This window comes from Bos javanicus, chromosome 16 (assembly GCF_032452875.1).
Source record: "Bos javanicus breed banteng chromosome 16, ARS-OSU_banteng_1.0, whole genome shotgun sequence".
In the NCBI taxonomy this organism is placed as follows: Eukaryota; Metazoa; Chordata; class Mammalia; order Artiodactyla; family Bovidae; genus Bos; species Bos javanicus.
This window is the reverse complement of record NC_083883.1, coordinates 24,182,112-24,209,451: the sequence shown is the minus strand read 5'-3', so window position 1 is coordinate 24,209,451 and position 27,340 is coordinate 24,182,112. Positions and strand designations below refer to the sequence as shown.

General features: G+C 38.5%; 1 protein-coding gene across 2 annotated transcripts in view; it reads left to right on the top strand.

Moving 5' to 3' along the window:
- Positions 1 to 1,567: 1,567 nt before the first annotated feature.
- The window catches only part of EPRS1 (glutamyl-prolyl-tRNA synthetase 1), a 64,574-nt gene continuing 38,801 nt past the window's right edge, over positions 1,568 to 27,340 (top strand). The window contains exons 1-14 of one of the 2 annotated variants that reach the window (XM_061382225.1): positions 1,568 to 1,657; positions 5,618 to 5,702; positions 9,183 to 9,282; positions 10,119 to 10,275; positions 11,588 to 11,727; positions 12,988 to 13,082; positions 16,741 to 16,867; positions 17,582 to 17,774; positions 19,227 to 19,398; positions 20,823 to 21,056; positions 21,944 to 22,028; positions 22,438 to 22,497; positions 22,800 to 22,820; positions 27,173 to 27,283. In XM_061382225.1, coding sequence (XP_061238209.1) covers positions 1,612 to 1,657; positions 5,618 to 5,702; positions 9,183 to 9,282; positions 10,119 to 10,275; positions 11,588 to 11,727; positions 12,988 to 13,082; positions 16,741 to 16,867; positions 17,582 to 17,774; positions 19,227 to 19,398; positions 20,823 to 21,056; positions 21,944 to 22,028; positions 22,438 to 22,497; positions 22,800 to 22,820; positions 27,173 to 27,283 — 1,626 coding nt within the window. In that variant the 5' untranslated portion in view covers positions 1,568 to 1,611. The remainder of the gene's footprint in view (positions 1,658 to 5,617; positions 5,703 to 9,182; positions 9,283 to 10,118; positions 10,276 to 11,587; positions 11,728 to 12,987; positions 13,083 to 16,740; positions 16,868 to 17,581; positions 17,775 to 19,226; positions 19,399 to 20,822; positions 21,057 to 21,943; positions 22,029 to 22,437; positions 22,498 to 22,799; positions 22,821 to 27,172; positions 27,284 to 27,340) is intronic. The other variant, XM_061382226.1, reaches the window with a different exon arrangement.

The following is a 27,340-nucleotide window of genomic DNA, read 5'->3' as shown; positions in this document are numbered from 1 at the left end:
CAGGAAATCCTTCCCTAAAAGGTTGTGGAGACACGAAGTGAGAGAGAGACCCTGTTGTGCAAGTAAGGTGGGAAGGAAAAGCGTAGTGGAAGGTTCCACACTGGAGAACAACAGAGGGAGAGTGGGTGAGAAAGACCCCTTGAGCTCCTGCAGGTTTGGCAATCACGTTTCCACCATGTCCCAGAGTCAACTGTCACCCAAGTGTTATTTGAATCTGCACGGCCTGGGGGACCCCTCTGCCATCCTCAATGTTGAGCAGACAGAAATTATGCCCTGTAGGTCTTGAAAGTGAAATGGAGAGTGAGAAAAAGAAAGCAGAAGCGAAAGTCAGTGGCCTCAAGCTGCAGCTGGGTGAAGCCCAAGGTTTACCTTGAATTCCTGGGTTTCAGCACCAAATATGATCTTGGGTGGCTTTGACCTGCAGCGGCTTGAAGTGGGCTTCGTTTCCCCACCAGAGATTGAGGTCGGGTCTCCGCGGTGGGAGTACTGAATCCTAGCCCCTAGACTAATGGTCAGTGAGAAGGTCCTGGCCCTTCAGCTCTGCAGAAATAAATTCCCATGAAGACAGAAAGTAATGAAACAAAGAACACGTTTATTAGCAGGAAAAGCATACAGTACTCAGAGAGTTGCACCCGCTTGGTAGTTTGAACCATTCACGTGGGGCATTTCTTCCGGGTTTCCTTTGGCTAATCATTTCCATTTGTCTGGTCCTGAGCCTGTGTTCGGTTTAACTCAGGATCTTCCGACGTGTCCAAGTGCATCTCTCAGCCAAGATGGATTCCAGTGAAGAGGCCTATGGGTAGCTTGACATCACTCCCCTTCTAACCTCCAAGGGGCTATAGGGGAAGGTCTCCCCGATTTTGAACATGATAAATACGTGGTCTCTGGGCTTTTATCTGATCAGGGCCCAACCTCCTCTTTCAATCATCCTGCTATTGATATCTTGGAGTGTCTGTGGAGGAGGGGGTGGGGCGGGGGGGCGCAGCTACCTCCTGCCTCAACTATACGAGCCCGTTTGTTTCAATTCTGGCTTCTGGTGACCACCCATCACACTGCAGAAACCATCTCACCACTTACTTTTTTCACTTTGGGATTCCGACTCAGACGGTGGAGAGTCTGCCCGCAATGCAGGAGATCTGAGTTCGATCCCTAGGTCAGGAAGATCCCCTGGAGAAGAAAATGACAATCCGCTCCAGTATTCTTGCCTGGAAAATCCATGGACGGGGGTAGTCTGGCGGGCTACAGTCCACAGAGTAGCAACGAGTCAGACACTACGGAGCGACTTCACTTTCTCACTTCTCACTTTACGAAGTGTCGTAAAACGTCGTCCGCTTCAGTGTCTCTCCTCGGTCACCGGCTTGGAGCACGTTGGCCACGTTGGCACTCCTGACCCTAGAAGGCCCCCAGCGCCCACTGCTGGAGGGAGGGGCGCGCGGTGATGACGCATTGCGCTGTGCGGCAAGACGCCGGCCGCGGCGCGGGGGAGGGGCGAGGGTTGCGGCAGCGTCAAGCCGGCGCACACCACGTTGCAGCTTCTCGCTTTCGGCCAGTCGGTTGTGTTTCAGGCGGCCGGGCAGGCGCGCTGATAGGTAGACCGGCGGACCGGTGCAGATGGCGACGCTCTGTCTGACTGTGAATTCGGGAGACCCTCCGCTAGGTAAGGGGCCGCGGCCACAGACCTGTGTGGGTTGCATCAGCCGGGGGAGGGAGCGGGGAGGGGAAGGTCGCCGCGCCCCGGCTTGGCGCAGTGGCAGTCCTGGTCTGGGAGGTTAGGCCTGCCTCTCTCTCCGGAAATGTACACGCGGTGGGCTCCGCGCCCCTCTTCCTCGGTCCCTTGCAGGTGGATTTGCTCCTGAAGACCTTTCTGGGCGTGGAGGTGGGCGCGGTGTGAGCCCGGGCAAGGCGACATGGGGCTCAGCTTCGGACCTTCTCCCCCAGAAAGATGACTTCTAGCTTACTCTTCTCTCCCTTTTAACAATGATGTCCCCTGGAGACCAAGAGCAGGACGTAGAAATAACATTTTTAAAACTTAAAATCCCAGTACTTCGTTCCCTCTGTTTTAGCGCTTTCCTCCAACTCCACTTATCTTTATTTACCTCCCTTCCTTCGTCCTCAGAAAAGCCTGTCAATTCCCTTGACTCAAGTTTTCTTCACGTTTCATTGGGTTCAAAGGAAACGAGGAAGATGATCATAGAAGCATTTAAAATTTTAACCGTGGTTACGCTTATATTAATTAAACGTGGCAAGGTAATTGCTGGAACACTCAAGTACACTGCGGAGTGATGGGGTTGCTTTACTACACATCCGATGGATGTAGTAAATGTCAGAGCAAAGGTGGGACTTGCCATCTTCCTGATACACCTTAAATTCGATTTGGAATTATTTATTTAACATGGCCAAGGTTACTGTGGATAGATAGCTTAGACTTTCAGCTATTTCTTTTTTTTAATTGCATTGAGAAATTACACAGAATAATTTGATCCGTTTATTGAGGTCTTATTCTTAATATAGACACGCAAGTACTTTTCTAATATTTGAAAGGCCCAGATATAGTTGGCCGCATCGGGCTGATGAAATTACTCAGTACATTCTCGTTACAGGGTGTTTTGAGCCTTTTGGAACAAAAGGCACAATTGAATGCTGTTTAAAATATTTTTAAAATGGTGTTTTAGCATATTGGTTCCAGTAATTATGGGCTAGCCTTACACAAAAATCAATATACTCTAATAAAAGAAATGGGTTTGATTCTGCAGTTGAAAAGCACTAGACAATGTGACCTCATGGTTAAGAGCAAAGACACTTGGTTCCTGGAGATCTGGGCCCATCCTGCCTGCCATTTACTAGCTGTGGAACCTTGGCAAGTTCCTTGTTTGGCATCTTCACAGCTTCCTTGTTTAAGAAACAAGGAATAATAACTTCTACATACGGTTGATGGCCAGAATCAATGAAAACTGTAGGTTAAGTTCCTGACACACTGTAGATTTTTAATAAATAGCTAGTTTTAACTCATGTCACTTAGAAAAGCACCATGAAGATGATAGACCTGTTTCCTTAGTAAATTATGAATTTGAGAACCATATCTTCAGTATTCTGGAAGGAGAGTCTTAAAGATTTTTGTTGTCCTTATGAATTATAGACCAATTATAGTTCTATTTGCTTCTCGTCCTCTTTTTTTTTTGTTTTTATTGTTCCCGGTTGTTTAATTCGAGTACATTTTGTCTTTAATCAGTAGCATTAGATGAAACATTTAGAAAAACATTGCTTTGTGAGAATTTCTCTATTTTATATGCATGTACCATTTTTTTTTAATGTTAATATAATTTTAGACTTAAAAAAGTACAAGACTAGAACAAGGAACCTTTTTTTCCTCCAATGCCTTTGGAGAACATACTGCAGATAATAATGCTTCAACACCCCAGAATACACCAAAGTACATCTCTCTCAAGTAAGAAAACTCTATAGGACCTCACAAGACCATAAAAATCAGGAAATACTCATCGATACAATTCTCTCATCTAATGCACAGATCCCATTCAGATTCCTACACTGATTGTTCCTGTGTTGCCTCTGTAGCTCAAGGATCAGAATCTAGGGTCATCCTGTGTGCCTGCTTGTCACGTCTGCCCAGTTTCTTTCAATCTGGAATGGTTTTCTAGTCTTGCTTTCATAGATTTGACCTCTGTGGAGATTACACTTATTTGAAGAATGTCAAGGTTGTTTCTCGTGGCTTCTCATGACTAGATTGAGGCTCCGCGTCTTTGGCAGAAGTAGCACAGAAATGATTTGTTGTTCTTCACTGCAGCCCATTGATTAGTGCCTGAGTTTTTTCCCATTACTGATGATCTAATCTTGAGTACTTAAGGTGGTTTCTGACAGCTTTCCTCACTGTAGAGTTTTCCCTTGTGCCGTTAACAAGCTTTTTGTAGGGAGATGCTCTGGGGCCGTGTAAACATTCCACTCTGCATCAGGCCTTCACACACTGGTTCAGCGTCCACTAGTGCTTCCTGCCCAACTTGATTATTAATGAGATGATGCCGGATGGTGACCTTCCATTCTGCCACTCCTTCACGTATTACTTGGAATTTTGTGTGTGCATGTCAGATATCTTTTTATCATTTAAAAAAAATTATAGGAAAATATACTCAATAGGTTATACTCTGTGTTATTTTTCATTTTCAGTTTTTTTTTCACATTAGCAATTTTTTAAAAAATAATTTCTTTTTATTATGTAACATTCAGTTCTTTTTCAGTTTCCCCTGGCTGTCTCAAATTATCTTTGTACAATTGGCTTGCTTTGCATCATTTTCTGTTCTTAAAATTAGGCAGTTTTACTTTCAAAATTAGTTTTATTGAGTTCTTTTTTTTTTTTTTTTTTTTGGTGAACATGCCTAAAGTTCACCAGTTTTAGGTTATAAATTGATTGACAGATATGTATAATGTGTAACCACCACAGTTATGAAGTAAAATATTTCCCTCACTTCAGAAAATTTCCTCATAGAACTTCATATACATTGTGTGTGTGCTAGTCGCTCAGTTGTCTCCGACTCTGCGACCCCATGGACTATAGCCTGCCAGGCTCCTCTGTCCATGGGATTCTCCAGGCAAGAATACTGGAATCGGGTGTCATTCCCTTCTCTAGAGTTCATATACGTTGGGTCATGTTAAATTATTTTGTGCATAGGATAGTTTTTTGAGATTCATCTATCTTGTTGCTTGTAATGGTTCATATTAAAAATCTGCTGTGTAGGATTCTTTGCTGTGGATACTCTAAAACTTAGATTATTTACTTTAGTGGTTAGATTGGCCCTCTTTGCCAGTGGGGGCCCCTGCGAGCTGGCCAGTGGGTCCTTTTGGCATATCTCTTAGCATCCTTTGAGTACTTCTTGGTTTCCAGCACACTGAAATTTTCCAGGTTTGTTTTATACCTTCTCTAGCACAGCCCTGTCCCCAGTGGACATGGTATTTAGAATCCAGTATCTGGGTGCTAGTTGTCTGTCTTCAATAAATTAAGGACAAAGGATTAATGAATATTCAGTAAACTTTATGATATGCTGAGAGACAGATGACACTGTTCTTAAATTTGAGTTCTGGCCTGTGTTAGACCTGCATTCAAAGCCTGACAGCTACATATTTACTCAAGGGCTTTGAGCTAGTTATTTAACCCCTCCACACCTCAGTTTCCTTGTCTATAAAACAGAGATAAAGGTGCCTACCACTTAAGGTTACTCCAAAGATTAAAAATGTTAATGAAGGTAAGGCATGTAGCACAGTCCCTGCCACATAGTAACCTCTAATGCTTTCAACCATAGCTTTTATACAAGGTACTATTCTAATTAATTCTTTTCTCCTGAGGGAGGGAAAGGTTCATTTCTGTGTCCCCAGCTGGACACTGAGCATTTTCAAAAGCAGTTGGATTATGCCAGGGAATGATTGCTGGTTTGTTACTTCTCTAAGACCAGAAGGCCATACTTTGCATCTGCAGACTACTGGGAAAAAAATTTTACTCCTCACAGTACTTAACATTGTTTTGTTGACTCATCCTTATTGCTTTATGATTCAGGTTTTAAATACTGCATTGTTTATAAAGAGAGAAGTCTTTTCATCTCATTATTTTTAGGAGCTTTGTTGGCAGTGGAACATGTGAAAGACAACGTCAGCATTTCTGTTGAAGAAGGGAAAGAGAATATTCTGCATGTATCTGAGTAAGTGTGTCTTTGCTTTCGGTACTCAGCAGCTTCTTTTAAATATTTAGAGTTAAATGTTGTATGCTTGTTTTACTTGCTGACTGGTAGAATATCCCTAAAAAGAAATATACTTTTCTTTCTTATTCGAAAAGAATTATATCCAACCAGCACAGCATTGTAAAAACAATTATTCTCCAATTAAATAAATGTTAAAAAAAATTAATATCCAGAGACTTATATTTGTCAGCAAAGTATCTGATCACATGTATAATCTGTCTAAAAGAAACTGGAAATGTACAGAAAGGTATATGTACATGTGTTTTAATTCTTTTGTGATTCTGGTGGAAAATTGGAAGTTTAATAAAATTAATAATAAGGGGAAATAAATATGGTCATTCCACAGCATAGAGTATTAGACACCTGTGAAAAAAGACTTATGAAGAATTTCTAATGTGGATATGTTCAAATCTAATGTTAATAAAAAAGCAAGAAATAAATGTGAAAGTACATATCTCCAAAGAAAAAAACTGAAAAGTATACAACACCTTTAATAGTATTTCTGAGTTTTTGAGTTGTGGGGTGTTTTTTCCTTTTTACTTCTCTGTGTTTTCAATTTTTTCTATAATGAAGGTATACTGTATATTCTTTTTTTTTTAAATATTGTATATTCTTCATTAAGATGGATTATTTGCATCTCAGGTATATGGAAGATGGCATGCCTTTGGATTTACCTCTTTCTTTTGGAACTCACTGAAAAAAATTGAAAAGAAAAGGAAGGGAAATAATTCTCTTGTTTAGCAAAACTGAGGCATAGACACAACCAAGTTTCCGATTCTTTTAAGGAATCTTTGCCAGATCATGGAACTTGAACCAGGTTGAAAGCAGGCTTCAAGGGTATTCTCAAGCAGGGTGCAGATATGGAAATGGTTTAAATGGTCTGTAATAAACTGACAGAAAGACTTGTATCGGAGAAGGGGCGGCATACAGAAAACATTCACTCAAACACACCCTCCTCCTCCTCCCCGACCTCCTTCCTCCCATTGTAGTTGCATCAGAACTTTGATTGGATCACTTCATAGTGTTTATACTATGAGGTTCCTGTAAGTTGGAGTCACTGCTGAGCCACATATCATGATTGCTTTTTGTGTACAATTTTTACTTTTCCGTGGAGTGGTTGGTTGCTTTGTTCTCATCTGAAACCTTTCTGATCCCTGTGTTTTCTGTGGGACTTCAGGAAGATTGTGGGCATCTTCTCTTAGGATCCAGTATTCAGAAATTTCATGATAATACGCTTTGGTGTGAGTCCATTTTTCATCTGTTCCACTGGGTGCTTGGCTGCTCCCTCTTCTAATATGGAAACTTAGAAATCCTCTTTTGGGGATTAGAAAATTTTTTCTTTGATAACTTTCTATTTTCTGTTCTTTATGTGTATGTTGGGTTAGTCCTTATTTTCTTCAAGGATCACCTTCATTTTCCATTTTTTTCCCCTCGTTTTTTTTCACTTTCTGGAGAGGTCTTCAACTTTATTATCCCATTTTTCTATTGTGTTTTCCTTTTTGCGGTTGTATTTTTCGTATATGAGAGTTCTGTTACTTACTATCTAGGTAAAGTATCCTTTTCTTGTTTTATGATTACAAACATAATCATGTTTTTTCATTGCTCAGAGGAAATTTATGTATTCACTTTTAAACTTTTCTTTTCCTTGATTTGTTGGCTTTACATCTATGTGTTTATTTGATCGCTATCTTTTGAGTTACAGGCTTTCTTTAAATATTTGGTAACTCTTGATGGTTTTCTAAGATTCTGACTGGGAGTTTCAGACTCCCAGGTTCTGAACTCCAGGGTGGGCTTGTCATTTGTGAGCTTCACTCTGGGTAATTTGACCAAACAACTGTTCATTTGACGGAACTTCTGGTGTTAGTATCCTTGGTTCTTTTCCTCCTGGTTAGATTAGATTGTCCAGAGAAGACTTCCAGTGTCTGTTTGGAAGGTGAGGACGGGCTGGGGCCAGCATATTTTGGAAGCTGAGGGTGGGAAGAAGGCTGAGAATCTCAGCATCCAGTGTATGTTTATTCGTGTATTCTCTTGTTATCTCTGTCACCCAGCTTGCCACCAATTTGAGAGACCCTCTGTTTTCGTCTTTAGAGAATAAAGCACAAGTTTTTGCCAGGAGTGGGTAAGAGGAGTAGCCCAGCTGTAGAGAATAGGGATTGGAGGTATCTGTATTTCTGGCTAAGTTTTAAGTAGACTTTTAACTAAGCCTCCTCATTTTAGTCCATGGTTTTATTGATTTGGAAGTCTTTTGAGGATCCTGAAGTTTAGATTGGATTGGTTTTCAGCTTTGTCCATTGTCCAGTTAAGATTCAGTGTTTTCAGGCCTGTTAACTCCATCTGCTTTCTAGCTTCTGAAATTTTATTGCTGTTGTCTCTTCTCCCTCGTCTCTTTTTCCTTATGGGTTTGTTTCTGTGTCTTTTTAAAACATTTTATGCAACAGTTTTGGTGAGGTTTGATCTGCCATGTTTACCTGGAAGAAGGCAATGGCACCCCACTCCAGTACTCTTGCCTGGAAAATCCCATGGATGGAGGAGCCTGGTGGGCTGCAGTCCATGGGGTCGTGAAGAGTCCGACATGACTGAGCGACTTCACTTTCACTTTTCACCTTCATGCATTGGAGAAGGAAATGGCAACCCACTCCAGTGTTCTTGCCTGGAGAATCCCAGGGACGGGGGAGCCTGGTGGGCTGCCGTCTCTGGGGTCGCACAGAGTCGGACACGACTGAAGCGACTTAGCAGCAGCAGCAGCAGCTTCTTTATGACAGCATATCCTTGGCTTCATTGCCTTTATTTATTTTAAATCACTTTATTCCTGATATCCCAATTATATTTTTATATTTTCACCACTGAATAGACATGTAGAAACTAATAGTGAGAAGGATCAAACATCATATAGAGGACTTCCCTGGTGGTACAATGGACAAGAATCTGCCTGCAAATGCAGGAGACTCGGCTCAGTCTCTGGTCTGGGAAGATCCACATGCTGAGGAGCAACTAAGCCCGTGCGCCACAGCTGCTGAGCCTGAATGTGACAGCTGCTGAAGCCTGCATGCCTGGAACCTGCGCTCTACAGCATGAGACGCCGCCACATTGAGAAGACTACCCCACAACCAAGAGTAGTCCCCACTCACCGCAGCTAGAGAAAGTCCACTCACAGCAGCAAAGACCCAGTGTAACCAAAAACAGAATAAATGATTAATGGAAAAAAACCAACCAAACACCATATAGATAGTGAGGTCACTGAAGTGAATTATAGGATTTAGCTGAACATCTCAAAACAAATTAGTGTTTGATAGAATTTAGAACCAACTGAATCTATTTTTTTCATTATAGTAGAAAATACTTGCTATATATAAGATTTCTGTTTTTACATTTTCCACATGTCTCATGACTTACTGATTTACTAGAGCCACAGTGATATTTTATCTCATGTTTATATTTCAGAAATGTGGTGTTCACGGACATAAACTCCATACTTCGCTACTTGGCTAGAATTGCCACTGCAGCAGGGCTCTATGGCTCTAACTTGTTGGAACATACTGAGGTAAGGAAGGAACGTTTTCTTGGGTGTGTTTTTGTTTGGTTTGGTTTAGGCTTTCACTTTTTTGGACTATTACTGTATTTAAGGGTATAGGATAGTAACAGAATATTAATCATAGACCAAGTTAGGAATTCTCATTTGACTTTATTTTCAGAAAGAAAGTCTTTGCTCCTAAGTTTCTACTTTCACACCCATACCAGCTGTCCTTTTGGGTCATTTAGTTCTGTCTTCCTCTTCCTAGAGTCCTAGAATTTCATAGCTGGATGTGACTGCATAGGTTATCTTATGTAGCTTTCTTACTTTACAAATGGGGCAGCAGGCCTTGAAAAGTTACATGGGCCCAGGGTCATACACATTTTCCTTTTTAAGTATATGCCTTATTAACTATAGCAATAGTAGATTATCTTTCAATATGGCACTTGAGATGCCTTTTTTTTCCTGTTTGCTTTCAGCTCTAACTCTCCTGAAGCTTATAAAATTCAAAATACAAAGAATAATTTCCAAGTATTTGCTTTTAAATTCTGCAAGTGGATAAATATGTTTGGCTGGGTACCATTTGTTGGGCTCGGTCAGGCTTGTTATTCCTTCCTGCTTCCAGTTTTCATATTTTCCTTTTTCTTCCCTGAAGTGCCTCTTCACACTCCTGGGGGAAAAAGAGAAAACATAGGAAGATAGCACAGTATGTGTTTGAGTGCCAGTGTAGATGCCTCCAGACAGTCAAAGTCAATCCCATGTAATGGTGACTTCTTTGATTGAGATGAGATAGGCACGGCCCTCACTGAAGTTGTTTGTTTGCTTGTTTGTTTAAGTCTAACTCTGGGATGCATTTCTTTCCACAGATTGATCACTGGTTGGAGTTCAGTGCCACAAAACTGTCTTCTTGTGATTTGTTTACTTCTGCAGTCAACGAGCTCAATCACTGTCTGTCTCTGAGAACATACTTAGTTGGAAACTCCTTGAGCTTAGCAGATTTATGTGTTTGGGCCACCCTAAAAGGTATCAGTAATTCTTGAAGAATTTCTGTTTAAATTATTTAGTGTTTTGCTGGGTCAGGAGTACACATATTTCTGTGTATGTGAACATCTGTCTACCTGGTGGCAGTCACTGTGGATTTTCTGATGAAAGAGTGACCTCCCTGGCCACTTTCTTCCTAGCTAGTTGCAAGAATTCCTCATCCTCTGCTGTCCGTGGAGGCTGGTCCTGTCTTGCTGCCCGCAGCTCCTCTCTTGCCTTTGGAACTGTCCTTGTTCCTCATCGTCTGTGTCGGCATCTCTCCTGCCTCAGCCATGGCTTGACTCCAGTTGCTTTGTCTCTGGTTGCTCAGTATGTGGGTGAGGGGGGTCAGCTGGAATTGTCTCTCTGAGAGATCACCTTTTCCATCCTCTATGAGTAGTTTGCAACAGATCAGAATATGGGATTGATTGAGAGAAAGAGGGCTTGAATTTTGTTAGTTTATTTAAAAGAAAAAAAAAAACCTGCAGATGCAGCAAATATGCTAGAATGTTTTACCGTTCTTTAAAGAGTCAGAAACGACTGAGCGACTTCACTTTCACTTATACTTTTCAAATTTGGGTTATATGAGGATTTTTTTTTCCAATATTCTCTTAAGTTTTTTTTTGACTGTGCCATGTGACTTGTGGGATCTCAGTTCCCGAACCAGGGATATTGAACCTGTGCCCTTGGCAGTGAATATGCAGACTGCTGGGTAACTCCCTCTCTGTACTTTTTGGTGGCTTAAACTTTTCTTTAAATTAAACTGTTGTAATAACAACCAACATAAAATGAAGGACTATTCTAGTTACAACTTTTCATCTATAGGTTTATGACATTTTTATCTACTTTGATTTTTGAATTAATATTCATAAATGGAAGGTAGTATCTTATGGAGGTAGCTTTGTGATGCTAAAGAGTTGCATAAACTCCTTCAGTACCATTTTTGATATTACATCTGAAGAAAAGAGCTACTTCTTGATCTTGATTTTTATTTTTTTTCTGTAGTTGATACACTTCAAGCTTTTCTGAATTATGGAATGTAACATTGCCCTAGTGTATGTGTGGCGGTGGTGAAGGCAGGATTTAGGATTCAACCTTAGTGGATTAAAATGAAAAAATATTTAAAATTAATTTTTGTGAATTCTTAAAATATGCCAAGTATTAGAAATCATTGCCATGTATACCCAGATTTTTAAAATTTCATTATAGAAGCATAGCTTTAAGCCATCTCATTTACTTAAATTAACCATGACTGGAGCTTTGCTTTTGATTTTTCTGATATATTGAGTGCTTTTAAAATTATGTTTACTAATAGGAAATGCTGCGTGGCAGGAACAGTTGGGACAGAACAAAGCTCCAGTTCATGTAAAACGCTGGTTTGGCTTTCTTGAAGCCCAGCAGGCCTTCCAGTCAGTAGGTACCAAGTGGAATGTTTCAGCAACCAAAGCAAAAGTGGTAAGCCTTTAAAACTTTTTTTTTTATGCTGACATCTTGTCTGACTGAGATCCTAAATCTGAGAAGAAAATTATGTTCATAATTTTTCCCCCTCATCAATTAAAAAGGATCTTCTTGGAAGAATCTGCTGTTGTTGAATCTTGCCTTGTCTTCACCTGCTTGACTATATTAAGCCTTAATCTTCATAATTATATTTCTAGAAGATTGTGATCATCCAGTGTGTGTCCCTTAAGAAATCCAAAGTCCATGTTACTAAAATCTCAATATTTTATAGCTCTACCATCTTTTCTTCCTCCCAGATCTTCTGTTCTCTGGTGTTTGAACCATCGTGACCATTGAGTCCTGGGCTTCTGTAGAGCCTTTTTGTTTATTTTGTAGGAAGATGTAACATAGAGAACAGTAGAAAAAAGTCCTCTTATCCAGCTAGAGTTGCTCTGGTTTGATCTATTTTACACACTACGCATGTGCAGTCCAGTTAATTTTTCAAGGTTTTCTGATGCTATAAAATTTGAAAACTACTACTTGCTTGTATAAAGACACTAGAGTCATCTCAGTTCTGCTAAAAATCCTCACTCTGCTTTCACCACTGTCCACCTCTAATTAGTCAACAAGTTCTGTTATTACTTCTCGTATCTAGAGATTGATTTTCTGTCTCCACTGCTGTCGATTTTTGTTGACACCTCATTACCCCCTGTGTGTTTTAAGACCACAGGCTCATCACTGAACTTCTTTCTTTGGTCTCTTTTTTCTAGTTGAGCCTTTGCACTGTCTCAGGTATCATTTTAGAAAATACAGATAAGTAGTTCCATACCTCTGAGGATTCCCCATTGCCTAAAACATAAAAGTCAGCATTATAAGGACCTTCATGTTTGGACTTGGTCGACTCTCTAGTGTCTTGCCTACCCACCCAACATGCGTTCCTAACATTGCACAGCTCTCCCCGCCTTTGAGTCTTACCTGTGCTATTTGTTACTCCTTCCCTTAGAATGACTTCCCCTGTACACTGTCCGTCTGATACACTTCCACTTATTTTTTTTAGGTCCAGTTTGGTTCATGCCTCCTTTTAGCATTTTCCTGATGACTTTAAAGGCTGTTGGTTGACTTCAGCTGATTTTGAGTCTTCAAGTGCAGGGACAATAATCTAGTCAATTTTTCCTCATAAGCATACTTGGTGCATAGTGGGTACTGAGTATTTATTTGGTGAATTTATTCTTAAACATTTAACCATGTAACTATTTTTGTTGTTGTTTTGCTTTTCAGGTTCCTGAGAAAAAGCAAGATGTTGGGAAATTTGTTGAGCTTCCAGGTGCTGAGATGGGGAAGGTTACAGTCAGATTTCCTCCAGAGGCTAGTGGGTAAGCAAATATAACTTACAATTGGATTCATTTAGTAGAAAAACTTTAAGACAATTACCAAATATTTTATAAATCAGTAGGTTAATATATAGAAGAAAATTAGTAAGATTTTAATTTTGGAAGTTAAAATTCTAAATATCTTAATGGTTGTTAAATTATTGATACTTAATTTCTAAAAATTTGTAGTTTTAGCTTATTAAATCAGTAGGAGAGATAGCATTTTAATTTCATTCCAGGCAGAATTTTAATTGTAAGTAGAAAAATATCCATTAATAGAGAAGTTTTATTTACATTTTGAGATTTTGGGGGGGTGTCCTTTAATAAGGGTTTGTATTTGTACTCTCAGCATTCCTTTCAGTTATCAGAAATTATGGTAGATTTAAGTTATTTTTTTCCCAAATAAAGCAGGTGGAATCCTGAAAAGCCCAGTCTTACTCATTTCTTTCTACTGTTAGTAGGCAAAACCCTTTTCACTCTTGGCAGTCATAGAAAATAATAATATATGACTAGCTGGTTAGAGCAAAGGGCTGTTCTGGCTGGAGCCACTAGTGTGGGTCTGCCTGAGTCCTTGCCCAGCACCCCCTAAGGCTGAAGGATGTCTGCCTTGGCACGTGTGTGCTTCTGTGAATCATGCTGGACAAGCTTTGTGAAAGAACATTGCCAGTGGTGCTAATATAATAAAATGCCTTTTATTAAAGCAGTTGGGAATCTCCAGTGGCTCAGCTGGTGAAGAATCTGCCTGCAGTGCAGGAGATACAGGAAACTTGGGTTTGGTCCCTGGGTCAGAAAGATCCCCTGGAGAAGGAAATGACAACCCACTCCAGTATTCTTGCCTGGAAAGCCCTGTGGACAGAGGAGCCTGGTGGACTACAGTCCAAAGGGTTGCAAAGAGTCGGACACCACTGAGTGACTGAGCGCACACAGCAGCACACGCTCAAAGCAGTCAGCCTCAGAAACTTAGCCACTGAGAAAGCATTGTGCCGTATTTTGTAAATCAGATGGGGTTTTTTCCCCCACATTTTGTTTAATTTGAGATTTTGCATTCTATAACCTAATTCTTACCCATCTGTGCTAAATGCAGTATGCAGACAAAAGGAAGTGGCACATAAGGAAACAGTTCTATTTTAGCTGTTCTTACTATAGTTCTTCCCAAACTATTTCATACATGTCATTAATAGCAAAACCAGTTTTACAATTCCACAGTTTCTCTTTGCTGATTTAGGAGGTGAATAAAGGATAAGTCAGAAGGAGATGAAAGGCAAATAATGGTTCTGGAAAATACACAGACTGGATCATTAAATGACTGACCAGTGGAGTCAGTCATAAATAGTCCTTATTTTACATTGTTTAATTCCCTCAGACGTCCTGGGTCCCTACCATCCAGTATCCTGCCCTTGTGTTCTTGGTGTGAGGGGTCATGGTTGTCCCATTGGGTGGTGACTTGAGTGGTTTGATAAAAGTTAGTTTTTTAGCCATAGTTACGCTATTTGAACATTTGTACCTTTTGAATTTTTTAATATTTTCTGTCACTGTCACTTCTTGGAATTGTGAGCTCTGCATTTTATTATTTACTGTATAAAATACGTTTATTCTGAATTACATCAGCTTTAGAGTCCATGTTCTTGGCTGAATACAGTTTAGGGGTTTGGAATATAAGTCAGTATTCAGGTTTAGAAACATTCAATATCTTGATTATATCCCCTTATACTGCAAAACAGATTGTCTTTAATTAGTTTTTTAATCTTTTTTTTTTCCTATGTCATTCATGAAAGGCCAGAAGGCTTGAATTTTGCCTTTTATTTGTATTCCTAACTAACACACATAACACACCTGTTATGTGCAGATACTTAGCAAACACTTTACACGTAGTAACTTATTTAATCGTATCAGCCCTGTGAGGAAGGCACTGTTGTTATCTCCAGTTTTACAAATGGTTTAAGAAACTGATTCATACAACATTTTAGCAGCTTGCTAAATCCAAACCTACGCTGTCTGACTCTAGCGTCCATATGACTAAAATTATATGCCTGTGTCTGTTATGTGTGGGAAAAACCCAATATAGCATCAGTACTCACTAAATGCAGCGTGGAGCTTATTTTCTTTAGCTCTCAGGTTGTCTTTTGAGCCAGTGAGTTGTCTTATGAATACTTCATAGTCCTGTTTGCTTTTTTGCAGGTTAGAATTGCACACATTTCAGATTCAGAAATAATATCTTTAAGAAAATAGTTTGATTTCATTACTTCTCTTAAGATTGAATGTAAAGCACATTAACTGTCAGTAGTTACTGATTATTAGTCTTTTTTTTTCTCTTCATAACATGTTATGGGGTGTAACACTTTCAGTGAAAACTGCACAAAGTATTTCTGTTTCATTTTCAGAACTCACGTTCCTTTGTTTTGCTTTTAATAAACTTTAAATTTGGGAATAGTTTTAGATTTATAGAAATATTACAGAAATAGTTAAAAAAAGTTCCCTTGTACCTGTACTCAGTTTTCTCTAATGTTAATATCTTTCATTACCTTTGTCAAAATTAATGAACCAGTTTTGATATATTGTTAACCTAGACTCCATACTTTGTTGTATTTCATTAGTTTTTCCTAATGTCCTTTTTCTCTTCTAGGGTCTTATCTGGGCTGCCACTTTGGGTGCTTTGTTTTATGCAGAAAGTTTTGAAAAATCCTAAATGCACTGCCTTGTCCTTGTCTGCATTAACCTGTGCATATACACCCTTCAACATTGAATCATTGATCTAGAATGCTGCATGAGTATCTTTAAAAATGATTGATTTTAGAAATGCTATAAAGACATTCAAGGGGTTGTACTTTTCCCTCCTTTCTTGAGATCAGAGGTGTGCGTGAGATCAGGTGACTTGGAATGGTGCAGTTGCGGCTGCTGTTACTGATGAAAAGTCCATTTCCAACAGTAGTGGTATAGAATGTTGCTATTGCCCACTTCACTGATAGAGGAGGAGGTTGATATGTGATATGATTAACCATGCCTCTAATTCGTTTTATTCTGTGTAATGGTCAACTGCCCATAGAATAGAATAGTGTCTTCATAGATTGCGACCTGTGGAATTTTGATACTGGATGAAACCTTCAAGATCATTTAGTTAAAATCTTTTTGTTTTGGGTTCTGAGAAAACAGAAGCCTAGAAAAGTAAAGTGGCTTTCCTGAGGCTTCCTAATTCTCATATGCTCTTTTATTTAATTATCACAGCAGCAGTGGCATCTCAGAGGAGCCTCTGTCTTCTGTGTGGAGAGCGGGTGTCCAGTTTTCAATCGCATTGGGTCTTATTAAAGAGACATACTGCTGGGTAGCATAAGGAGTTTTCCCGTAACTAAATTACCTTTCATTCCTCAGTAAAAAAGGAAAATGGAGATTAGCTTTAAGGTTTAATGTTTGTAAATAACTTGCTCCTTTGTGATTTTTTTACATATGAAGTTGTTTCTTACAGTAATTTACTAAATGTTGTAGTTTTTTTTTTTGTTCCTCAGGGTCAGATTTTCTGTTACAGTATTTCTTGTTAGCAACTAACGTAAGACTGGAGTACCAAGTAGAAGGGTTTTTGTTTAGTTCTCCTCTCCTGGAGAAGGTGAAGTTTACGAATGTCGTTGAAGCCTGTTACCGAGTCTCCTTGTGACTGTTTCTGCTGCAGTTACTTGCACATTGGGCACGCGAAAGCCGCTCTCCTGAACCAGCACTACCAGGTCAACTTTAAAGGGAAACTGATCATGAGATTCGATGACACAAATCCTGAAAAAGAAAAGGAGGATTTTGAGAAGGTAATTAAAGGTGTAGCGATGACCCTTTGTTGGTAAAGTTAATTAAAATTAGAGGGTGACCTGATACCTTCATGGTGTGAAAATAAATCTTGTTCTCATAACTTTTTCTTTTGTTCTTCTATTAAAATATATATTTGTCTGAGACTTAAACCAAGAATTACTCAGTTCCCATATGAAAAAACTTCAATTTATCTTTTTTTCTCTTCAACTATTATAAAGTTTATTTAAGTGCTACATTTTCTTATAAGTATCAGTTTCTTAAATGAATTGGTTCCTAGAGTCAGATTTCCTTTTTGTTATATAATTTTATAAATGAAGCGAACACTAAGTAGGTATTGGAAAATGTGGTGGTTTCCTAGCCTCTTATATCATCTATTTAGAAGCACTAAATTTATTTATATTCAAAGAGAGGACGAATAATTGTCAGCATTGCCAATAATAATCAGCTTTTCCAGAATAAATGGAAAGCACCATGCGATCAGCTTTCTCAGCTGAAAACTTGGAGGCTAGTATAAAATTTCTCTCTCCCTCTCTCTCTTTTTTTTTTTCCTTTTTCTTTTCTGGTCTAATATCATACAACTTCCACAACCATTTTAAGGCTCTGTAAGACTAATGGTGTATTATTACGTTTGTTCAAATGCAGTATCAAGGATTGAAAATACACAAGAAAATAACAAAAGATAAACTGATGATTATTTTGAATTCTTACTGCAGGTTATATTGGAGGATGTTGCAATGTTGCATATCAAACCAGATCAATTTACTTACACCTCGGATCATTTTGAAACTATAATGAAATATGCAGAGAAGCTAATTCAGGAAGGGAAGGCTTATGTCGATGATACTCCTGCTGAGCAGATGAAAGCGGAGCGTGAGCAGAGGATAGAATCCAAACATAGAGAAAACTGTAAGGCACATTTAGTGTTCTGTATTTTAATTGATATTCTTCTTGTATTCTGCTTCAGTAGAAAATTTCTTTTTCTATTGAAAGATGTTGGTTTGAAACACATTTGGGAATGTGTTTCATACATTAATTCATCTCTTAGAAATCTTTTCCCTTTCTCTGCCATCTTTACATTATTACTTATCAGCATCACAAGTGCATGTGAAGTGTGTGTGGTCTCAGCGTCTCACTTGTTACCTGTAGTCTTTTTTTTTTTGTAGTCTTTTGCATTGCTGTTCAGCTCATGTGAATGATTTCTTCTGCAACTTTTTGTGATTCTCTCAATTTAAATATTTAGCCTTTCTAGTTAGAATGTTTGATAGTAATGTTAGCCATACCCAAATCTTCCTGGCAGCCTGTAAGTGTGAAGATTCTATGTAAGACTCATGCTACCCTGTGCCTGAAATACCACTTGACAAAAAAAGTATGTCTTTGATATTACTTATCCCTGAGCTTCTGAGTCTGGTTATTTTTATTCTGTAATTATGTTGCAGAACATCTTGAGTGTCACATTTAGGAAGAATAGTAGTAAATTCAAATTGTTACGGCAGTCTGTCTTTCTCTCTCACCTCCCCATTTTACAGTTTCTTTACCTTTTCAAAAATAATTAGCAACTGGACTTTAGACCTAACTTGATTCTTTGAGAGTTGATAGTGTGTCCCTTGTATCTTCAGTAGTTTCTGCAGAAGAATCACTGTTTAACAGTTCTTTCTTACTCATACGAGGCATATGAGTCCTAATATAGATAAGACTTATATAGTCAGTGGGGATATATAGAGATTTTTTTTCCACCCCTGGGATAAACTTCTGTCACTCTCTGTTTTCTGTCATCTCTCATTTTTTTTTTTCCGAATCTAAGAGCAGCCTGTTTTCCAGTGGAATGGCCAAAGGTGCTTTTGGGGAGCCCACTAGCTCAGGCTCTTGGCCCAAATTGTTTTCTTTGGATGGACATGGGCTGCAGCACCAACACCTGGGCTGGGTCAGACCAGCGTGTCCTCTGGGCATGAGGTGGCAAAGGAACAGAATGCTTCTGCTTCAGACACCCAGTGTTCAATTTGAGGAGGCCTGGCCAGTTGTGCCATGATGGGAACGTGGGAAAACTGGATAAGAGAAACCTTCAGGCCTCAGACATCCACTCTTACCCTTCACTAGTACTATATTAGTGGAATATATTGACTTCTAAAATAGAGCATATTCAAATGTTTTGTGGGACTTCTTTATTAAAAACAAACAAATACATTTTCACTTGGTATCAGATACTGGAACTATTAAGTACTTTTCAACTAGTGGAGTGTGCTTATAATATAAAATCAGAATGGAAAATTTTGTATCAAATTAGAAGACTGTTAAAATAATTTGTTTTCAACCAGATTAGCAATGCTGATTAGGTAAACTGTAGTATAATTCATTTTATAGCTGTGGAGAAGAATCTGCAAATGTGGGAAGAAATGAAAAAAGGAAGCCAGTTTGGTCAGTCCTGTTGTTTACGAGCAAAAATTGACATGAGTAGTAACAATGGGTGCATGAGGGACCCGACACTTTATCGCTGCAAGATTCAGCCCCACCCGAGAACTGGAAATAAATACAAGTAGGTGTATTGCTTTCATTACGCTCAGTAGCTTCCTGTGCTTTTGCTTTGAGGCTCTCTGTAAACACGGGGTGGGAGTTACTGCAGAGTAGTCAAGAGATCTGGATCTTTGTTCTTCATGGATTAAATGACCAGTAAAGCAGGTAGCCCAGCCTCTTGGGATGTTACTCACCTGTCAGTTAAGGTTATACTAGGTTATTTTTAGGATGGTTTCCATCTATAAAGTTTCTTGAATCTGCCAAAAGTTGCTTTTTATGTATTGATTAGGTATACCATGGTGTGTATTTTTAGATGAAGACACTTCTTTTCCTGTTATAAACTTTGATTCTGCTAGGAGTAAGTTGATTCTTAAATGTGATAGAATTGAAAATTTAAAGAAATATGAACATTATAAAAAATATCATGTGTTTTTTCTACTTTCGGTTGATTTTCTATGTGGGTTTTCAGGTTAACAGATTTTTTTTTTCCTTTAAATGCCCCTCACTCTGCTATTAATTTATATAATAACCATAGAATATATTTTCTTATGCTTTGAAGAAGCCTACTGCTTACAAATAGTGAATTGTAACTCTTGAAGAGATTGGTGACTATAAATGATTACCTGGTTTGCTAATGTGACTTTCTTTAAACTTGGGGGTGCAAATGTGTATGTAGATAAACGCTTCATGTTTATATGGGTGTGTGTGTGTGTTTATATGTCCTTCATTTTTAACAGGGTATTTACTCCTTGTTTTACTAAACAAATGCTCTGACTACATTTGGAAAAGTGTATTTGGATGTTCATTTTTAGTATCAAATAATCTCAAGCCACAGTGTAGTAGCATCTTAATAAAATTGTATCTTAAAAATTAGAAGGTATAATGCAGTGAGATACACCTTAAAAAATTCAAATGAAAATGGATGTTTTGTGTACATTTTTTAAGACAGAAATTGTTTTTACAACTGTTCCATCTTAAGGGGAATTATCTACTAATTTTCTTCTCTTTTACTTTGTCAGAGAAGGAAAAACACTGTTCTTGAATGCATTTAATTGTGAAGGTATTAAACCTAGAGATTTACTTGTGTGGAATTTAAGATACTGAAAAACTCAATTTCCTCAAAATTATTATTACTTTCCTTCCATGGTATACATTGGCTATTACAGAAATATGATTATAGAATTCACTACACCAATATCCAGTTGTTTTATAAATTGCAAATTAGTCTTATTGTTTGTTTGTTTGTTTGAATGTTGAGTAACTGATTCATTGTCCTCAAAGTCTGATAAAAAGTTTTGATGTACTTTGAGTATTATGACTCATAACACCTGTTGTTTTAAGAAACTCTGATTTTGTAAAGGATTATGTTTTAGTATTGGTGCTTATAATGTCTAAGATGAAAAGGGTAAAATTCTTTACTGATTTTCAGAAATACTCTTTTTCTAGTGTTTATCCGACGTATGATTTTGCCTGCCCCATAGTTGACAGCATTGAAGGTGTTACACACGCCCTGAGAACAACAGAATACCATGACAGAGATGAGCAGTTTTACTGGATTATTGAAGCTTTAGGCATAAGAAAACCATTTATTTGGGAATACAGTCGGCTGAATCTCAACAACACAGTGCTGTCCAAAAGAAAACTCACGTGGTTTGTCAATGAAGGACTAGTAGATGGATGGTATGTTTGCTGTTATCTAGAATTGGGAGGCAGTAAGGACATGGTGTGTCACTAATTTTAAACTGCTTGGAGGTTTGGGGAGGATGAATAGGAGGGGTTGAAAGGGTATGCCTGTTGGGTTTCTGGTCCTTGTCTTTCTTTTATCCAGTTTCTCAGGTATTCCCTTTTGTTTTAATGCTGCAAACATGGAGTGCCCATGTTTGGGACTAGACAAAGTTTGAAAAATCTCTGAATGAAATCTGTTCAGTTGAGTCACCATACTTACAAGCCTAAGAATATTTTTTTAACCTGAATTAACTAGAATGTGTGTATTTTTATTAGCATCATGTAATAGTGACACATATTAAGTATATATTGAATAATGTGTAATTTTAGATAATTACTCTGGAGCAGAATTTGATAAAGGGCAAGTTTACCTTGGGCCCCATTCAAAGGGTGTTATTGCAAACCTACTGAAAATTGCACATCTCTACAGAATATTAATTAACCAACATATATGTTTTTTACAACCCAGAAGACTTTATAAAGTGCATTTGGACATGAATGCCAGAATAACCATCTCTTATCTGTGTCTCACGGTCATATGTAGAATAGAGACTTGAATGTTAAATGAAAAGCAAATGAGAATGTTGTAATGCTTGGGTTTTCTGTATTTGAAGATGTCACCTATGTGTCCTTTTTCAAATGTGCTTTTACTATTTGCAGTAGTACATTTATTTTACTTAGTAATAATTGACTAGTAATTAGTGTTCTGCCTAATTATTGTAACCAGCTCTTAGTTCAGATATTTAACAAACTGAATATAATATTCAGAAAGGTATTTTATACTCTCTGCACCTACATGTTAAAAACATCTCCTAGGCTCTTAAAACTTCCCTATTTCCCAGGGATGACCCACGGTTTCCTACAGTTCGTGGTGTGCTGAGAAGAGGGATGACAGTCGAAGGACTAAAACAGTTTATTGCTGCTCAGGTGAGTTATGGTTTCTTTTCCAGCTTCTCTGTTTGGATTTTTAAAAGGATTTAATATCCTTTTGGTCTTTATTCCTGTTCTTTCTGTTCCTTGCTTGTTCCTTAGAATGCAAAAGCAGAGTGTTTTTGAAAAAAATAAACACCAATAATAGTGGAAAGTTGAGGACGTCCTAAACTCCTCTGCTAGGGTTGGACAGGGGCAGCTGTGGTGTTTCTACCCAGTGAAGTGTATGACTGTTGACGCTTAACTGTTCAGGGTAACCAGATTGGCTTGTACACACTTAAGTTTTATATTCCAGTGGAAGTAAACTTGTAATTATTGATTGGGTTTATTTTCTAGCTTGCTTAACGTAAAATATTCTAGTTAATACTTCTTGCCCTTCAAGCCATTTTTTAAATTGTTTTTCTAGGGTTCTTCACGTTCAGTTGTGAACATGGAATGGGACAAAATTTGGGCATTTAACAAAAAGGTACATGTTTTGACTTTTGGTCCTCTTTTCTCTTGTCTAACTGCTAAATAATAGAATACGTGTAGAATTCATTAGTGTGCTCATAGTAGTGAAAACTTTGTATAGAATATTGTAATTTTGCAGATTTTCAGGAAAATGGAATGTTTTACTTTTTTAAACATGTAACGTGCATTAAGCTTATAAACTATACCAAACAAGTAACAATGATCAAAACAAACAAACTTGGGAGTATTAGGGAATGGTAATAGCTTTTTCCTTGAATCTTTTTTGAACACTTTGCATTTCATTTTTCTGCTTTCAAGCTGCGAGCTCTCTGTAAGAAGGTATTACTTAATGCTTTTATTTGCCTTACTTATTTAGCACATAGCTTTTAGCATATTACATGTTATAACTTGAGATGTTATATAGCTTTGAAGCACAATCACATTTATATAAGGGACTTGCTTATACAAACCCACTGAAAATGCATTATTCCTAGTTTAAAAAAACGTGTCCTCTAGTTTTCTTAGTGGCAAAGGGAAGACTTGGCTAACTCCATTCACCTGTTCCCTTGTGTACTTAGAGGACATAGTCTTAAAGATACATGTTTCGTTGAATAATATCAAAGGTTTGTTAATTATAATTCCTGTGTATTATTGAATCTAGCTTTAAGAAAAAAACTGTCTTGAATAAAAGTCAAATGAGGAATACTGCATATTGACCTTGTTAATTGGAAGCAGATGCTTAGACACTATAATAAGGCAAATCATTAAAGTGCCATGTTTTAAACTATGGTTTCTGTGATTGTGTTCTGTAAATTCTTTTTTTTTTTTTATTTGTATTGCTGCTTGATTGTGCTGATGCCTTGCTTCAAAAAATAGATGCTTGTCTCGCATGTGTCTTGAATTTATTTTCTTTAGTCTTTTGTGTTTAGTCAGTTTTTGGATACATAAGGGAATTATTAATTGGTTCTCTTTGTTGCTGCAGTTACTAATAAATACACTCGAAATTAACAGGCAAAGTTAACATTGGTATTTGTTACATTAATAACCCATGTACACTTGGGTTCAAATATGAGAAATACATTTCACTACAGGCCAATAATTCTGTAGGGTCTGTTAAGTGAACACCATATTCCCCTATCTTTCCTTCCATTTTCTTTCCTTAGATAAATCACATTCAGCTCTTTCAGACAATTTTTTTGGTATTAGTTGACTGTATCTCTAAATGATGTGTGTGTTGCTACTTCTTGATTTTTGTTTGTTTGTTTTAGGCATCATCACAATGGAAGATGAAAATTTAGGTGGTCTGCTTTTTCTCATAACTTGTGGGCTTTCTTGTGGCTAATTGTTTCATTTTGTTTCCCTCATTTATTTCATTTTCTCATTCTGTCTTGGACTCTCCACAAGCTGTCTAAATTTTCTACCAGAATGTTCACACGCCTCAGGTATTTTTTCACCCTGGAGACTTCTCTGCCAGGGCCTTTGGGGCTGCGCACATCTGATCCAGATGAGAGAATTGCTAACTTCTGAAGCCCTGCCGTCTTCACAGGTCATTCTTCCTCCTCATCCTGGAAATTCCCTGTGCTTTTGTTCTGAGCTGGGTCATCTGGTTCATGGGTCTTCCTTTTCTTTTTCTTGCCTTTTTGCTTTGCTGTACTGTATCCTCTGTAGCTCCCTGGGAAGGGGAGCATGGGATGAAGATTGTTGAGACGGTGTACAGGAACAGCTTCTTCACTTTGAAATTTCACAGTGATGTGCCTTGGGCTGGGTCTGTTTTCATTCCTATGCATTGGAAGAACATGTGGCTTCCAGACTGAAAACTCATTCCTTCAGTTCTGGGAAATTTTCTTGAAGTCTGTTTTTTTTTTTCCTCTACTGTTTTGTCTGTCTTCTTTCTGAAATGTTTCTTGAGCACATGTTGGGCCTCTTGGACTATTTCTCTAGTTTCTTTTCTCTCTTATTTTCCATCTCATCTTTTGGCTCTCCTTTCTGGTAGATGTACTCAGCCCTGTCTTATCAGCTTCTATTGAGCTTTTCATTCATGCTCTCTTATTTCCAAGATTTCTCTTTTGTGCTCTGAATTTTCAGAATAACTTCCTGTTCTATTTCATGGTTGTAATATTATCAAATGGCATTTTTTCCCCCATGTAACATCTCTTTCCTCCAGGTTGTTTATTTTGGTTTTTCTTTGATAATAAAGGCATTTCTCAGATACCTGGCTGGTGAGCCTTGGTTATCTGCTCATCTTTAACACATTGACTGAGAGAGGGTTAAAGAAGACTAGGCTTGTCAGCTGTACCCCTCTGTAAGGTAGTCTGGTGGGGCCAATTAGTTGAAAAGCCTCCATTCAGTAACTTTCTATCTTATCTCTTAGACTAGGCAGTTTTTCCAGAAGAATTTCTTTAAGCTGCCAGAAGTGTGAAGGCCTGACTGCCAGGGTTTTGGAGCTGACCAGGGGAAGACTCGAGCCTTGATACCTAATATTACACCTTTTCTTAATACCCTGGTCTTAGTGCAGAACCCTCACCTTCAGAGGAAGAGACTCTGGACTCTTTGGAGTAATTTGAAACCACTGATCCAAAGATTTTGAGAATTGTGTACAATTTTAGACTGAAAAAAACTTAAATTTTTTTTATTTTTGGCCATGCTATGTGACATACAGGATCTTAGTCTCCCACCCAGGGATGGAACCTGTATGCCCTGCATTGGGAGCATAGACTCCAGACTCCACTGGACTGCCAGGGAACTCCCAAAACTTTAAAATCTTCTAGTCAAGAATTCTCAAACTTGTCTGATCCTAATCATCCTGTGGAATGCTTGTTTAAAAACAAATTTCTAGACTTTACTTCAGATCATTAGAATCATAGTCCTTCAGGGTTAAGTGGCCTAAAAATCTGTGCCAACAGGCTTCCTTGGTTGCTCAGTGGTAAAGAATCTGCCTGCTGACGCAGGAAACACGGGTTTGATCCCTGGTCTGGGAAGATCCCACACGTGTGGAGCAGCCAAGCTCCTGCGCCACAACTATTGAGGCCTTGCTCTAGAGGCTGAGATCCGCAACCACTGAAGCCTGCACGCCCCGGAGCCTGTGCCAGCAAGAAGAGAAGCCACTACAGTGAGAAGCCCATGCCCACAGCTAGAGAGCAGCCCCCGCTTGCTGCAAGCAGAGAGAAAGCCCGTGCGGCAACGAAGACCTGGCACAGCCAGTAAATAAATAAATAAAATTTAAAAAATTCTGTGCCAGCCGGTGCCCTAAGTGATCATTGTTATTCAAGTGTGAGAAACTGTCTTCTGCTCTCTTTGTCAGTTTGAGGGAACTGAACTGCACTGAACTGAAGTAAGTTTCTCAGGTTGGGTCAGCTAGATTTAACATCTTTAAAAGGAGAAATTGTATCTTACTGGCGTAAGTAACTAAACTGAGTAGTCACAAATTAAATCTGTGATCATTTTAACTCAGTAGACGCTGCAGGAAGGAACCCCTTAACTAACAAGGATGACTTTAAAACCTCAGGGAAGGACACAATGAAACAGTTTAGGAGGAGGCTGATGCTGATTTAGTACTGGCATGAAATGTTAATATAAGCAGGTAAGGAGTAGCAATCAAGGTGAAGTTAGATGGCTTTTCAGACTTTTCTTTCTGACCCTCTGCACATGGTTTCTTCTCTAAGTATATCAGAGTTTTACAGAGAAGCAGAAAAATGCTCTCAAAGCAATCAACAATAGCACAATACCAGCCAAACAATAGCAACAACAAAAAACCCAATATAAACCCAAACAAACAGAACCAGGTTTAATTAGCCATACCACTATTTCCTGCATCCTTCTAATGGGAAAAAAGTGACTGTTACTACTTTAGTTATCTATTTGACTTGTCATGTGCTTCTGTCTACATTTTTCCTGCAAATGCTTTCTCTAAATAACTGCTGTTGTGATTGGTCATCATGGATAGTTTTAAATTGAATAGAGAAGTGAGAAAAATACACCAGATCCAGAAGGGGATGCTGCTCCTGTTTTGGTGGTAGAGGAAATTAGAATGTAATGGTTACCACCATTCATTCATTTCACCTGGGAATACGTATCCATTTCGTGTAAGTTCCAGGCCCTTGCTAGGTACTGGAAACACAGTGGTCCCTATATATATGTGTGTGTGTGTGTGTATATATAGCATGCAGACCAGGAGAAATACCGCGTTTACTTTTAATCTATAAAATTGCCTTATTATAGTGACCTAATGCTATTTGCTTTTGATGGTGGTGTGTTGCCTAACACTGCTTATAGAAAATATCTCTATTCCTTCACAACAGTCTTCTCTAACAATACAAAATGGAGTATCACATTTATCTGTAGGATTGCTATATCACCCCACAGGATAATTTTGCTTTCAAATACCAGAGTTAAAAAATTATTTTCAAAATATTTCTTCTCATATTATGCTTTAACTATTGGTTTCTTTTCACTTGTCAGTAGTTTTTCTTGGAGAGGAACTCTAAATTCTTCAGGTAGTCTTTGCTTATGATTATTGTTTTTTTCCCTACTTGACTGCTTAAACATTAGATAACAGTTAGCAGGTAAACCAAAAATTAGTAAATGCAGTAACAAAGAATACCAGTTAGTAGTCCTGTGCTATTACTTATTTTATTGATGAAGTTTTTAAAAAATTTGTGACTTGTTTTAACACAAGGATGCCTTTGTTGCAGGTTATTGACCCAGTGGCTCCACGATACGTTGCATTACTGAAGAAAGAGGTGGTCCCAGTGAACATCCCCGAGGCCCAGGAGGAGATGAAGGAAGTTGCCAAACACCCGAAGGTCTCCGTCCAGTTTCACCAGTGATGTCCTATCTGTTAAAAAGGGCGCAGGATAATC